The sequence below is a fragment of the Thamnophis elegans genome, chromosome 5 (assembly GCF_009769535.1).
Source record: "Thamnophis elegans isolate rThaEle1 chromosome 5, rThaEle1.pri, whole genome shotgun sequence".
Taxonomy (NCBI): Eukaryota; Metazoa; Chordata; class Lepidosauria; order Squamata; family Colubridae; genus Thamnophis; species Thamnophis elegans.
Window position 1 is genome coordinate 96,787 of NC_045545.1, and position 15,744 is coordinate 112,530.

Sequence of the window (15,744 nt, forward strand, 5' to 3'; positions counted from 1 at the left end):
ACCAATATATTATTTTAAGAGGTTTACCCATTGTTTGGTACCTACTTTGCTCTCAGGAGATCTTGATCCTTCAGTGCTGAACCTTGCAAGTAGATGACCCTTTGGGACCACATGGGAATTTGAAGCACTCTTCGAACCTGAACATCCATCTCAGTGGGACACAATATAACCACATAGTAGTCCTATAAAAATGCATTTTGTAAGAATCAAAAGAACTAGAAGAAATATTACATGGTATTTCATGGGTTTTCCATTTAAAATTTATCTTGGAAAAACTTAGTTGAGAGAAGAATAGTTGAAGGATAATTTATTTTTTCACATTTCTAAAGAAGAAAAATGTTCCTATTTATTTCATCATTATTTTATCAATGCCAAAGTTGCTTTGCTACATATCAACATGTAATGCTTAGTCTCATGCAGAGATGAGTTGAAATCACTTCCTTTGACAACAAATGTTAAAGCATTACGCACGCTGAAAAGGAATCTATGTTTAACAGCAGAAAACGTCAGCTTTGGTGGCTACTACATAGATCTCATTAATCATTAAAAAGGCTCAGAATTTGACGAAACAACATAAATCTAGTAAAAGGAAGTCCTGGATGTTTTATAGGCCTTTTTAAAATTTTAGAATAACTTAAATTTAACAGATATATAGGTCTGTGACCCATAACACTGCTAAGATTTCATTTGTATGTGAAATAAAATTGTTAACAAATGAGAATATTTCTGGCTGAATTGAGATAAATGCTGATCTGCTTGACTTACCTGGAGTCTAGGATGAGCATAGAATTCATTTAGAAAATCCTAAGGAGGTCAATCTTAAGAGAACTGACACACAAAACAACATGTTTCTCTGTCTGAGCTCTGTGTCGGCTATAATTTCCACCTGATTTTTGTCTTTCCATCCACAAATAAGCCAGCTGCTCAAACTGCAATAAAATAAATTTCAAGATGAGTATAGCCTCAAGAAGTCAACGAGTAAGAAACCATGTAGTCCAATTGTCTAGACCAGAGATGGGGAACAATGGGCCCTTTATGACCTGTAGACTTCCAACTCTCAGAATTCCTGAGCCAGCCATGCTCAGCTCAGGAATTCTAGGAATTGAAGTCCACAAGTCATAAAGGGCCCATTGTTCCCCATCTCTGGTCTAGATATTTGTTTGTTGCAATTTAATTTAGTTTGGATCATGGCAATATCTCACATATAGATATATAAGTGAACAAAGAAGAATAACCTAGCAATACACAACACGCTTGAATATTAATGTGTATTACCATATCACATATACTGTACTTTCTACTTAGTGGAGTGTAGGCAGCGGTATGTTGGCTTCCTTGGTTCTTCTGTAAAGATTTTAGCTGTAATTTATTAATTTAAGCGGTAAATTTGTATGTGCGCTCATTTGACTTAGCTCCTTTGTTAATGAGAGAGTCAAGATTTAGTCTGAGAAGTCTACCCCTAAAAAGAAATTGTGGCTTGTATTGTCATAATTCTTCTTTGGTTATTAATAAATCAAAGTAAAAAAGTTATTGTTTTTTTCCCCAAAAGAACATCACAGCTATAGATGATCATTAGATGGTGAGCCATCTGAATGGAAGACAGATGCAAGACGTTCAGGAAGCTGCATGAAACAGACCCAAGAGAATTAAATTACTAAACAACACAAAAATAGATGGAGATATGGAAATAGAAATGAAAAAGGATTTGGTGTAATGATAAAATGTCTAGTGCATAGGAAAAAAATAGTTTTGAACAATGTATTCAAAATGACTAAGCAATGATTAAGGCATAGAAAAGGCTGAAGAATTTTGACAGAATTTTTAATCAATGTTTTGGAATGTTAGTAGTTTAGCAGAATTCTGATTCTGAAGTATAGTTTTCTTCTAGGCAGAGTATGGAAGACAATTCTGCTCTTCAGCAAATTATTTAAGTATTTATGAATATGGGTAAATTTATTTTATGTTTTTAAGTGAAGGGTTCAATTTATATATACAGCATGACAAGGATATGTAATATTTCTTTCTTTAGTGCATTTATGAATTACATTATAAGAAATGCAATTAGAAGTGAAGATATATGTACCGACAGAGGGAAATATTTGTAGCTCAGGGTTGAAACAAGGGGCCCTTGATACTCTTGGAGCCTGTTGTTTTCTTTCAAACATTTCATTTACCCAAACTATCTAATATTATCAGCATGTATGTAATTTTGCATGGAGATTATGTGATATTGATGATGAGAACATGAATGATTTCTGTTAAAGTTTGCAAGGAACAATATGAATTTGAAAATTAATTTATCACTGACTAAGGAAGCTGTTTTTGACAAGAGAAATAGAACAACTGTTATTCATTTCTAGAAAAGCAGAGCATATGTAGATGAACCACTAGCTTAGTAGAATGTTTACTACAGATAACATAGATGGAGAAACTTAAAAAGGACAGTGGATAATGTAGAAAGTGGATAATATTAAAGGCTGGTGTAAGGAATTAATATTTATTAAATGAGCTAAAGTAGGGAAGAACATGCTTTTTCCCAATTTGTTATTTGAATATAAGTACAATTATATACTATGAATATAAGTACAGTTTACAATTTAATCCTAAAGCAAAGTTATTAATCCTCTTAATCCCACATGTTCACATTAATAGAATAGAATAGAATAATAGAATAACAGAGTTGGAAGGGACTTTGGAGATATTCTAGTCCAACCCATTGCTTAAACAGGACTTTTTTCATCATTGAATTTCATGTTGTTAGATAGTGCCGAATGTTCAAGTTTGGCGCCCAATGTTCAAGTTATACTATGCTATGCTATGCTATGCCATATTATATATACCATTACTATACTCTCCCGTTATTGTCCCAGCATCTGCAACCTAGCAGTTCGAAAGCAAGTAAAAATGCAAGTAGAAAAATAAGAACCACTTTTGGTGGGAAGTTATACAGCATTCCATTTGCCTTCAGCATTTAAACATGCCGGCCACATGACCACAGAGACATCGTTGGACAGCGCTGGCTCTTCGGCTTTGAAACAGAGATGAGCACTGAACTCGAGTCGGGAATGACTAGCACATATGTGCAAAGGGAACCTTTAGCTTTACGATACGATACGATACTATACTATACTAAATGGTATACTAATGCTAGAGAACAAAGAAATTATTTTATATGTAAATGAAGATTTTGAAATGATGTAAAATGCAAGTGTAAAAAAGTTCAAAATTAAAATGCTAGTATTCTGTCCTTTTTATAAATATAATAATATTTTTACCTGTATTGGTAATACTACAAGGGCAACACAGATCATAATACAACCACAATTTGGAAGGCCAGATCTTGGGAGAACATCCCCAAAATCCTACAGTGGAAAACGTCCACTATGCAGAAATAGAGGGAGTCAAGAGAGGTCAGCTTGTTTCCTGCTCGTTCAGATGTTGTATTCCACAAATACTATAGAAAAATGGATTAAAAAAAGAAACATCTGTAATTAGATACATTACAATTCTCTTTGGTCAAGGGATTAATTATTTCATATACACATTGTGTTAATGTAAAAGAAAAAATCAAAGTACTGTTTTATATTTCACCGAAGTCTGCATATTTCAAAATTAATGAACCCATGTTATCACTGATCTCAAACACTGACATATATAGGACCCAATTAACTGAATGTAACAATAGAAAAAAATGCACTTTTTCATTTGAAACACTGAGCAACTTGAGATCATATGAAAGCTATGTGTTTCTTAAATAGTCATTATGGTCACTTAATGATCATAAAGTTACTTTTCTGGAAAGAATGTTAAAATTATAGTCTTTCCTATTATAGGGGCCTATAATAGCTATCATAGCAGCAGGCAGAAGACAGCTGAACTGAGATTTTACAGCATTAATAGCATAGCAGTAGCAGTTAGACTTATATACCGCTTCATAGGGCTTTCAGCCCTCTCTATCGGTTTACAGAGAGTCAGCATATCGCCCCCAACAACAATCTGGGTCCGTCATTTTACCCACCTCGGAAGGATGGAAGGCTGAGTCACCCTAGATAGCCTCAATTACTACATACTTTTGAACAATATTTAGAGACACCATGTTAGCATATGCAAGCATGAATATATAATTCCATCCCATCCTTATCTACAGTCAATTTAATGAAAATCTAAACCTGATAATAACCTAAAAAAAGCTTGAATATGTAGTTATACTATGCTGCACAATTTAATGAAGTGATTCTGTACATAAACAAGCTTGGATATCTTCAGTGCAAAGTTACCTCAACAATATTCCTCTGCAGTTACTCAACAATGTATGTATGTTATGTATGTATGTATGTATGTATGTAGGTGATGTTATATGCACACACACAGACACACACAGAATATATCACAGAAGTACAACCCCTCACATTTGTAATATTTAAGTATATCGTTTTTATGTGACAACACTGAATAAAAGGACACTTGGCTACAATGTAGTGAGTATACAGTTTGAATAATTGTATACTGTGTTGTATAACAGTGTAAATGTGCTGTCCGCTCAAATAATACACACAGCCATTAATGTCTAAAACTGCTGGCAACAAAGTGATATACTCCATATGTGGCATGTGTTTAGAATTATACTTAAGGAAAAGAAGTGTAAGGTTAAAAAATTGGGCTTCAACTACTTGAAATGAAAAAAAAAACCAACCATAGTGAAATCCCAAAGAAGTATATTCTGAAAGGAGCTCTGAAGCCAGGAAGTTTACAGACTGATGATTGAATGCACAGATCGCGCTGTTCAAAGAACTCTCTTGAGCAGACTTAGAATCCCCTTGGAGAGTTCTTAAGGGAATTGAAATTTTTGACACTATAATAACAAAGGCAGTCATATGTGGGGGAAAACAAGCGGGTATGTTCCACTTGATCATTTCCCAAAATGGTCCTATGCAGCATGTCGAACTCTGTGGCCATGGAAACTTGCTTGGGATTCTCACTACTGAAAAGAGCAGAGCTTTTTCATAGATAATTAAAATGGTTTCCTTTAATAAACTCTGACACTTTGTGCAAGAGGATGTGTAAGAAGAGTCATAGAAAGGGAAAGATTCATTTTAACGCTCCTCGGTGATGGTGGCTCTGAAATAGATAAGCCTGGAATTGGGTATTTCAAGGATCCTAAATCTTCTTTACTCCTAAAGTAATGGGGGTAAATCTATAACTTATTTGCAGATAGTCCCTGACTTATGACAATTGAGACCAACATTTATGTTGCTAAGCGAGACATTTGTTAAGTGGTTTGGCCCATTTTACAATCTTGTTTTGCCACAATTGTTAAGTGAATCACTGCAGTGTTAAGTTAGTACATGGTTGTTAAGTGAGTCTGACTTTCCCATTGAATTTGCTCAACAGAAGGTCACAAAAGGTGGTAACGTGATCAAAGGACACATCAACTGTCATAAATATCGGTCAATAGCCCAGCACCTGAATTTGGATCATGTGACCTGGGCGATGCTGTTATAGTGTGAAAAATGGTCATAAGTCACTTTTTTCAGTCATCTTATAACTTTGAATGGTCACTAAATGAACTGTTGTAGTTGAGTACTACCCTATTTTATTTATTTATTGTAAAATTTATTAGCACAATATTTCCAGATTCTGGAATTAGTAATATGGATTTATTTAGAGTTGCCTTTAAAAATAATGTTTTTACAAGAATCAAACATTGTATAAGCAGTTTTTAAATAAGTAAGGAAAGCAGGACAAAATAGCAATAATGCCTATTACAAGATATCCTCAACTGTTTTTGCCAGTGGAGAAAAACAAAAATGCATTTAAGTGCCATGGCTGCTATGGGAAGAGAGATCGGCCAGTCGTCAAATGCCAACTATGATGCTACAACCAATCACTAAACAAGTCAGAGGGAGGAAGTTAAGGGAGCTGCCTAAGGGTGCACTGGCATATACCAGCATAGATATATCAGTATAATAAAAAGAGCTGCAAAACCACAAAAAATAAATAAATAGAAAATCCTAGCAAAGAGGAGAGGATGTGGATAGCAACCGGGGTGCAAAGAGCAAATCCGTGGTTTGTGAGGTATCAAACCCTTTGAACAGCTTTATCAATAAAATGTGGTCTTTTCTTATTACTATCCATTAAAAGGTTCTGCAGGCCCAATCTCTCCCTGCTTTTCCTTAGTTTCATCTGAATCTGCCTGTGCATAATGGCTAATATTTTACTAAAAAGACATGAAAAACACCTTGCAGCCCCTTAATTTGCTTGAACATCTACATTTTGAAAAGAACTTTGGTCTTAATGAAGGGCAAAATTATAAGCTGCAGTGAAACTGTGCACTGGATGGGGAAAAAAAAGGAATAACCCTAATGCCTAAAATTAGTCCCACTTATGTACTGTCTGAACTTTAGAATATTGAGTCATTGTTTGCTGTTTTTTAATCATTAGCACTTCCCCGTGAAAAAAATGCACTTCATGTTTATCCCAAAAGAACAAACAAAACCATTCCAAGCATTTATTTCCCGAATAGAAGGTTAAAATTTAACCACAAGTTGGAGAAAATCATGGCACAACAGCAACTTTCCTGGTGTTTAGAACAACTGTCCTAAATTGTAATGGTAGCCCCCCCCCAAAAAAAATGGCTTCCTCTGTAATGTTAACCGTGGAATTGGGGTTGGATGGAGGTATTGGGAGGCATGTGAGCCAGGCTTTTCCGAACAGCTGATGGAGAAAAGCTCTTTACTTGGCTCTCATTAGATGTAAGAAATGCAGCTTTCTGTGCTGGCCTTTCATTGTGGAAATTCTTTTCTTTTTTCCCCTTCAAAGTCCATGAAGATCAGTTCCTGAACAGGAGTTGACTAAAGTGCTATTTGTTCATTTCAGAATGGTGAAGTTGCTCAGTGGCAACTTCAAAATGACTGCCATGTTCACCTTCATTATAGGACTTGGGGAGCAATTTCCTTACAGCTGCAGTTATTCGTAGCCTCTTACCTAACAATAGCGCTTATTTTTAAAAATGATGTACTTCCAAGATAAAACTATTCATGAAGATCTCAAAGCTAAAAAGATACATGAAACGTTACAGTCAGATGCAAAATGTATAGAAATTTCTCTTTCATCTTCTTCAGTTCTCCATGGTCAGCGCTCCTAGTCTGAAATGTCTAAAATTATGGGGAAGACATAATATTGTGGAATGTTCTACAGCCCAATGCCGCAATGCAAGAGTTCTGATGAGAATATTCGTGGCATTCTACAAACATTCATGAGATTCTAAAAGGGCTCAAATCTTACAATTCGGGGAAATGGTAGAAGGTAAAGGACATTTCTGGCAATCTTCACAGTGACGATGTCACTATTTTTCTAGCCCTATGTAGCTTTTATCTCTTCTCAGGGGAAAAATTTGAAAGACTCAGGCTGCTACTTTGTTATTACTTGGATCTTGGTTGTTTATATGATATAATCACCTGATTTCAATTTTGATTTATTGTAATACTTATCTAACATTTTAACTAATGAAAAGCTATTTCAATAGACAGATTTATATTATTTTTTAAAATTTATATTTAAATTTATATTATTATATTTTAAATAAATCTAATGCTTTAATGTTTGTTTTCTTTTTCCATCTTTTTCTTCTCATCCTGTTTTTCCCCCTTTAGAATTGTGAAATTAATGCTTTAATAAATTAGGAAAACAACACAAGCATGACAAAGGAATATTAAAGCTTTTTGGAATGCAATTCCCAAGAAGAGGCAAAAAACTACAGAGTAACAACTACAGCATAAAAGGAGGTAAGCTAATGGTTAATAAGGAAAATTCCAAAATACAAATTACATGCACACTATGAATGGGCCAGAAGCATAACTTTCAAACTTTCAAACTTTCATGGAATTTGTATGCCGCCCACTCCCTAGGGACTCTGGGCGGCTCACAACAAATTTTAAGAACTACAGTGAATGTCAAAAACATAATTAACAAAAAAAATATTTCTCATGAAACATTTCATGTGACATGACTTAACGTATTGGTATTTGAGTAAGCCATAGTTGTCCCACTTGTATCTTCAGGTGATTCTAGTTTTTATACACCCCCTACTGCCACCTCTTGTTTCTCTTTGTCTGCCAAAACAGATACTTAGATTAATGTGGCGTTATATGATGCTTTGCAGCAGAATGTGCTGCTTTCCTACATGCCATGACATGTGTAATATGAAGAAATATTGCAGACGGAGGAAATAAACCTCTAGTAAAATTTAAAAATAAAACAGCTTTATTACCTTGAGGCTGGTGGGAATTAATTTAATCATCTTCGAATTCCATGGGGGAATTTGTATGAATTGCCCCCAAATTCCCAAATAATTGTATTCCTAATCTGAAATATTTAGGAAGACCTATGGTTTACAAACCCAATGAGAATATTAAAACACTGTTAGTGTTTAGGAAAAAAAATCCCCAGTGGCAAAATGGTGTTAACAGTGGTGATGGGCAGACTATTGGAAGACGTGAGAAGACCAGGTTAAGGGCAGATCATCACTGCAGGAGGCACAGTGGTTAAATGCAGTATTGCAGACTAACTCTGCCTGCAGCCAGGAGTTCAATCCTAACAGGCTCGAGATTGTCTCAGCTTTCCATCCTTCCAAGGTCGGTAAAATGAGGACCCAGCCTGTTGGGGGCAATATGCTGAGATTGTAAGCTGCTCAGAGCTGCTGTAAAGCACTATGGAGCAATGCAAAAGTCTAAGTGCTATTGCTATTATTTATGAGTTGCTAAAAGTTCATAACGTGGTTGACTTGATGACACATAATCAACCAATCAATTGATGGATTTAATAATTTGCAACCCAGGGACAACAAGGGAAAGCACTGCTATAAACACCTAAATTCAGGCATTCTGAGTCTATAAATGTACACTACAGTTTTTGAACACAATGATGTTCCTTTCTGGTACTATTTTTATTTCAATGTACATTTGTCCAAAAGAGGGAGGGGTATAACCATCAAAATTAGCTGGTATCTTCCTGCATGCATTTTCTTGCGTCTTTTCCCTTGTATGCTCCAGAGAGAGATTTCTGCCTGCCTTTCCTGCTGCTTCACTTGAAAAATCAGAGACATAAATTGGATTCTGTATGCAATTTAGAGTGAAAACTGTTATAATATTGCACTTTATGTGATTGTGTAGCCAATGATTCTTGAAAGCATAATACATCTGTCTTGTGCTGTCAGTAGTAGTAAGCACTAAGAGCAAGGAATACAAAATAATAGTATTGCTATTATTTTTAAGATGAATTATTGATTATGTGCTACTTTTAGATATAAGCAGCTTTCCTTCTGCAAGTATAGCTGCAGTTTATACAGCTGGATTGAAACAACAAATTGTTCAACTACATCATGTCACACTGGCAGGTCATAATCTAGAAAGCAAGATCAATTATTCAGAATATATGCACTTATTGCAATGAGCATGGAATTATGTTACAGAATCCTGGGATTGCTGTGCATATTTTGGGCCCTTTATTTAATCAGGAAGGTTTATCAGTTTTTTTTTTAAAAAATGCCTTTGATCCTTCTTTTAACAAAATGTTGGTTTTATGGGGAGGATATTAATTATCTAATTGATACCACGTACCTTTTCCAGCTGTTTCAGAGAGGATTTCAACTCTGCTCTTGCCTCGGGTCCTCTGAAGAAGCCCCCCCCCCCAAACAAGCACCCTCTACTATGAGGCAGGAGAACGACATGCCTCACCTACGTCAGGAATGTTTAGGCTTTTAACCCTTGCTTAACTCTGCTCGAGTAATCATAAATGCCTAAAGTCAGACTAGATGAGGCACACTGTTCTCCTGCCTCATAGTAGAGGGCTCTTTTTTAGAAGCTTTTTAAACAGTTAAACAGAGTCATCCACGTTGAGGCAGCAACTAGCTCAGCCTGACCTCAGCTCTTCCTTTTTCCTTTCCCTTTTTTTTTCCTTTTCATGATGGGAGTGGTGATGCTCTGCCTCCCCTGCCTCACCTGACTGCACATCTCTGGCCTGGTCCTATTTTCAGAATCACACCCAAGGTATTAACACTAATCTGCTTTCTGCTAATTTAATTGGCAAGAAATTTAATCCAATACTATGTCCAATTTCTTCATTGATAAGGCCTGTAGTAGAAATTTTGTTTTTCCTTTAGGCAAATTTATGACGTAGAAGTGACCCTTCCCTACCTTAAATCTCTTGATTTAGAATTTACAAATTATGTCCTCTACCATTCACATGAAGAGGAGGCAATTTCGGTCAACTCTGCCATCAATCCATGGAATTCATATAAACGTATAAATGCAAAGGTAAATGCCAAGAGGATGACACACAAAATCATAATTTTGTCTTATGTAAAGTCTTCTATACATAATTGAAGTCAGAATGCAGCCCTTAGGAAAGACTCAATGAGCTATGTGTAAATATATGATTGATTTGTCAGGCTTTGCTCTTTAACATGTAATTATATGAAATAAAAAAGTCACAATGCAGCATTCATGGCAACACTTTCTTTACAGGCTAACATAACTGTTCCCACACTTTGGAAAGTGACAGGTCATCATTCGTGGGAAGGACATACTGTGGCTCACTGCAAACTGCTTTTGCAACTGTGATCTGCAAAGCATAAAACGTAAATTCCTAATACTGAATTTTACAGTCTATCCAAAAAGCTGGGCCTCCACTTACTGAATTTGTTTCTAAGCTAAACAGAAATATAAAAGCTGTTATATTGTGAGCCATTAAGGTCCATCTACCAAAGACTTTATCAGCCTTGTTTAGAACTTTAAACTTGCAAGATAGATTATTTGCCATTAAGCTAAGCACTTGCATTTGTTACACAGCAATACTTGGAAAATGTCACAATATTTATCTGTTGAATTATGTTGTATGGTACATAAATATTAAAAATTTCTTGCTAAATCCATTTGTCTTGCCCGTGATTAACATATGACATATATTAATTCTTCCTAATACAATATTAAAAATATGCTGAATTCTAGCATTGCCTATAGCATTTTCTTACTTCAGTGTGGGCTTGTGTGTGTGTGTGCGCACATACATGCATGTATGTGTTTGAATCAGTTTTTGATGCCTGGTGATTGCCTGGACTAGTCCCTGAAGTTTTCTTTGCAAAGTTTTGTGAAAGTGGTTTGCCTCCTTCCTAGGGCTGAGAGAGACTGGCCCAGGGTCACCCAGATGGCCTCATACCCAGTACAGTCTCCTGCTTTCTAGCCTGATGCCTTAGCCAGTGTCACTCTGATAAACTGGCACTCATCGTGGATTCTAGGGGAGGAAAAAACGAATAACTTTACTGCTGTACATTATGGTTTTTATGCTTGACACTTCAGTAGATGTGCAAAACAGAACCTACTGTCTGTGCCCAACTTGCCAAATCCCAGTCCAGGCACACATTTTGGAAAATTATTTCTCTCAAATGACCAGAAGTTCATAAAAATGTTGTTTCACAAGGCTGGATCGATAAGAAAGCCAGCAGCAATTCTCCTAAAAGTAACTGAGTAGAAAATTCATGGATAGTTTCTGAAATAATTGCATTAAGAACTCTGTGAAAAATTGTATATTATATAAATGGTACAACTCCTCTGTGAAATTATCCAAAATAAGACATGGTTATAAATGAATTATTTTGAGTAATTTATACCAGAAGGAGAGACTTCAAACAATTTAATGACATCCAAAACAAGAACTACTTTATTCAAAACCTGTGATAAATACACCAATAGAAACAAGGCAAATTGTTAAGCAAGAGTGCTCATATAGTTAAGAAATCAAAACGTTGATAGACAGTGAGATTAATTTTCTGTCAGTAAAAATAAAATCCCATTCCTGTTATAAAACAGGTAACATTTTAAAGCCCAGATCTTCTTTTTGAAAAATCATTATATTAATCTTTCTTAAATATATTGGAGAATATACATGTTTAAAAGCACAGAAAATAAAACTATTGGTATAATGGATAAAGGACAAACCCTCAGTTCTGCCATATAAAGCTTGTCTTTCTCTTAGTACATATTATGAGGCATAAGGGAGTGAAAAAATACAAGTCAGAATTTCTCAAATGATATATACTATCACAGAATAACCCAGAATGCTATATAATTTGAATCATAATTGAGAAATGATCAATCAGCTCCAATATTCCATCTCATAAAATTTTAAATTGTATCTCAGATGTGGACCAAAGCAGCAGAATGGGGTAAATAAATCAATAATAGCTAAGCTGTTACAGACATGAGGTCATAATTACCACTAATACAATTTTCTTAATCTATGAAAATAATAAGTGGGATATGTTGTTAAAATTTACTTTGTATAGTTACAATTTTCATTTATTGATCAAATTAACAAATTTTATAAATTCTATAAGCAATCAGAATGGTCATTTCTAAAAATAGGGGTGGTTCCAAACATCTTGGGAAACTGTTTATTTATTTATTTTTATTTATTATTAAAATGTATATGCCACCCAATCCCGAAGGACTCCGGGCGGCTTACAAAAAAGGAAGAGAAGAAAAAAAAAATAGAAAAAAAATAAGAAAGACAATTTAAAACACAACACATGCATTCGTTCTAATCGGGGCTGGACCTCAACACTGAGGTCAACAGCCCAGGCCTGCCGGAACAGCCAGGTCTTAACGGCTTTCCTGAAGGCCACGAGGGTGGGTGAGGTCCGGATCTCCGGGGGTAGTGGTTCCAAAGGGTCGGAGCAGCCACAGAGAAGGCTCTCCTCCGGGGGCCCACCAGCCGACATTGTCTGGCTGACGGCATCTGAAGGAGGCCCACCCTGTGGGATCTTACCAGCCGCTGGGAGGTATGTGGCAGTAGGCGGTCTCGCAGGTACGCTGGCCCTAACTGATTGCTGTCACTATGACCTCAGGTCTGTGGTATAAAATAAACTTAATCAAATCAAAATTAGCTTCAGTTCCCTCACTGAAATTGGCTTGGACCTACCCTAACCTCTAAACCACACTCGGTCTTGTGTCTTTTTTGTTGTTGTTGCTGTTTTTCTACCCAGTTCGTCATTCTGGGCCCAGTTTACTATTTTCTTTTCCCCTAACGTTTTCCTACAAATGCAGGGTCTGCTTTTAGTGGGGGATTCAAATATAAATCCATTGCTCTGTGACAGGAATTGACCCACTGGATTGTTTATCTGAACCTGACGTTGTGGGCTGAGACAGACCAACTGTCATGTTTTCATGCTTAAGGAAGCGCTGGAAGTCACAGGCTGCTCGTTTCTAGGCTCGTGCCTTAACCATCAGACCAAATTGCGTCTGTGGGCCCAGCTTACTATGTGCCATTACGGTCTGACCCTATTTAGAAACTCATAGAATGGGGATAAAATAAAGAAAATAGTGAAGAAATACCAATTTGTTAGTTGAGTAATTTGCAATTGCAGTTAACTTGAGGGGGAAATAGTTGGCCCTTCATTCAAAATGGCCTGTTTTACCAAGCTGACTATGCATTTTTGTCATTGTTATATAATAAGTAATAAAGCATCAGATGAGAAAAGGAGGGAGGGTGAGGTGTTGGTGGAGAGGGGGCCCTGATCCAGATACACGTGCAAAATTGACATTATTAACCGCATGAATTTACTTCCACATGAAACCCACTTTGATTAAGCTGATTTTTGCAACCAATTTTCAAACAAACAAGCTCATATCGAAAAAGTATCAGACTGTGAAAGCTTTCTACGTCCTCATTGAGAGTTGGATAGAAAAGGAGTGAAGATAAAGTACTCGGGAGGTGAGAAGACTCGGTCTTGACACAGAGCGTCTCCCTCTGTTTTTGTGAAGGTGATGAGATTGTGACCAGACTATAACTGGGACACTGCAGCGCATCTGACACTGTACAGCGCCTGCCCAACCACATGGCAACTGGTCCTTTGAGAGGCCTCTGCCTCTCCGTTGTGGGTTCGGCAGAGGTTCATGGCACGAAGCAAGAATCCGGGGCTGCCCATATATTAAGGCCTGAAGCAGGACAGCTAAGAGTATTACAAGCTCTTACAAAAATGTGTATACAGTTGCCTGGCAGAGTATAACGATCGGTATATGTAAGGCATCATCTAAAATATTCATATTTACTAGTAGCCCTTTAAAAATATAATGCAGTAATTAAAAGATTCAAAGGAACAGCAATATAAACAAAGAGAAATCAACAGAGGACAGTTTTAAACCAGCCTGAATGTGATTTCAATTATTATGATAGATAATTGCTTTATTTCCTTCCCTAACAAGTCTGTCATTGGTATTTTTGTCAGTATTTAGTTTATTTTCCCTCACTCTACAAGGGCCAGAACAAGACCAGAATAAAATGAGACATAATATGCTGGTGTCTGCAGATGCAGAAGGCAGCAATAATTGGTGTAGGTCAACTTGCCTTTTTTCTTCATCTTTTCCTGTCACTTACAAAACACAGCCTTCACTCTGAACGCAATGTTCCCTGGCAAGCAGCACTGGGCTCCTTATCAGTGATGGGTTGCTGTCAAATATTTTATTTCCCGTAACTCAAGAAAGGGAGAAGACTTGGGGAGAAAAGAAGGCATCGCTTGTAATATTGCTACCATTCTTTAGCAATTATTCTATAAAGATCAAAGGTAGCAAACATTAGCAATGCAAAATGGTGTGACTTCAGTGTTTTATAAAGTTTGAAGAGAAAGCAATTAAGAAGTTCATTTTAAAGTTCAAATTTGATTTCAGGAATTATGTAATCATAACAAAAACAAGTATAAAAATATTGGGGGGAAAACAAATTAATAACCATATTCGTCAGGTTTCTTTAAATCCTTTCCTGATGTGATTTGTAATATTTGCCTGCATCCCAATGCTAGCGTTGTATAAAGAAAGTTTCCCCCCAGGAACAGTTTCCCCCTCTGGACCAATTCCTTGGGAAGACATACAGCAATATAACAGCAATATAAACAAAGGGGACAGAGGTTTTATCTCCCACTTAATTAAAGGAGTATGTAAATGGATTGTAATATTTTCACATAATGGAGATTATTTACATATATATTTTAGTATTCTTTCCTCTGTCATTATTTATTTTCCTAAACAAGACAACATTAGAACTTTGGCTTGGAATAAAACAGTAATAATAAACTACATGGAACTTACCATGTAAAGATAAGACACAGCAATGTAGATATTAAAATCAGAACTTGATTAAACATTGCAGACTGTGTGCGCTGGATGGCTCTATGAAGATCATTCTATTTGAAAAGTCCAACCAACAACAAAATTATGAAACCAGCTCATTAAATAAAATGTGAGGCAGCAGCCAAGAAATATGCAATTTTTTAAATGAAAAAGGCAGTTCAGTTAAATAATGAAACAGTTAGTTGGGTTTTCTGAAATGAGGTGTCATCAAAGCTAACATTACCACTAAATCACAGGGTGCCCTTTCATACAGAATATCAGAAACGGGTCCATAAACATCAACTAACCATATATGAAACCATAATTCCTTAAAATTACATTGTAATTTCAGCTACTTATGGCTTAAGAAGTAAATAAGAAGACTTTAGATTCAGAATGAGAAACAGTGGGTAATTTCGCTTCAATTTTACAATATTTTTATGACAGGAAAAAGAACACAGAATTCTGCATATTTTGTATCTTCTGGGGCCGAAGGCAAAATTTATAGAACAAATTACAATAAGCCAACTACAGGTAGTCCTTGATTTACAAACATTTTTTTTGCAAACATTCAAAGCTTCAATGT

General features: G+C 36.0%; 1 protein-coding gene across 1 annotated transcript in view; it reads right to left on the reverse strand.

Moving 5' to 3' along the window:
* Positions 1-794: 794 nt before the first annotated feature.
* The window catches only part of LOC116508883 (potassium channel subfamily T member 2-like), a 127,304-nt gene continuing 112,354 nt past the window's right edge, over positions 795-15,744 (reverse strand). Inside the window, 6 exon segments of the mRNA XM_032217679.1 lie at positions 795-929; positions 3,276-3,315; positions 3,317-3,378; positions 3,380-3,435; positions 3,438-3,454; positions 15,138-15,232. Coding sequence (XP_032073570.1) covers positions 795-929; positions 3,276-3,315; positions 3,317-3,378; positions 3,380-3,435; positions 3,438-3,454; positions 15,138-15,232 — 405 coding nt within the window.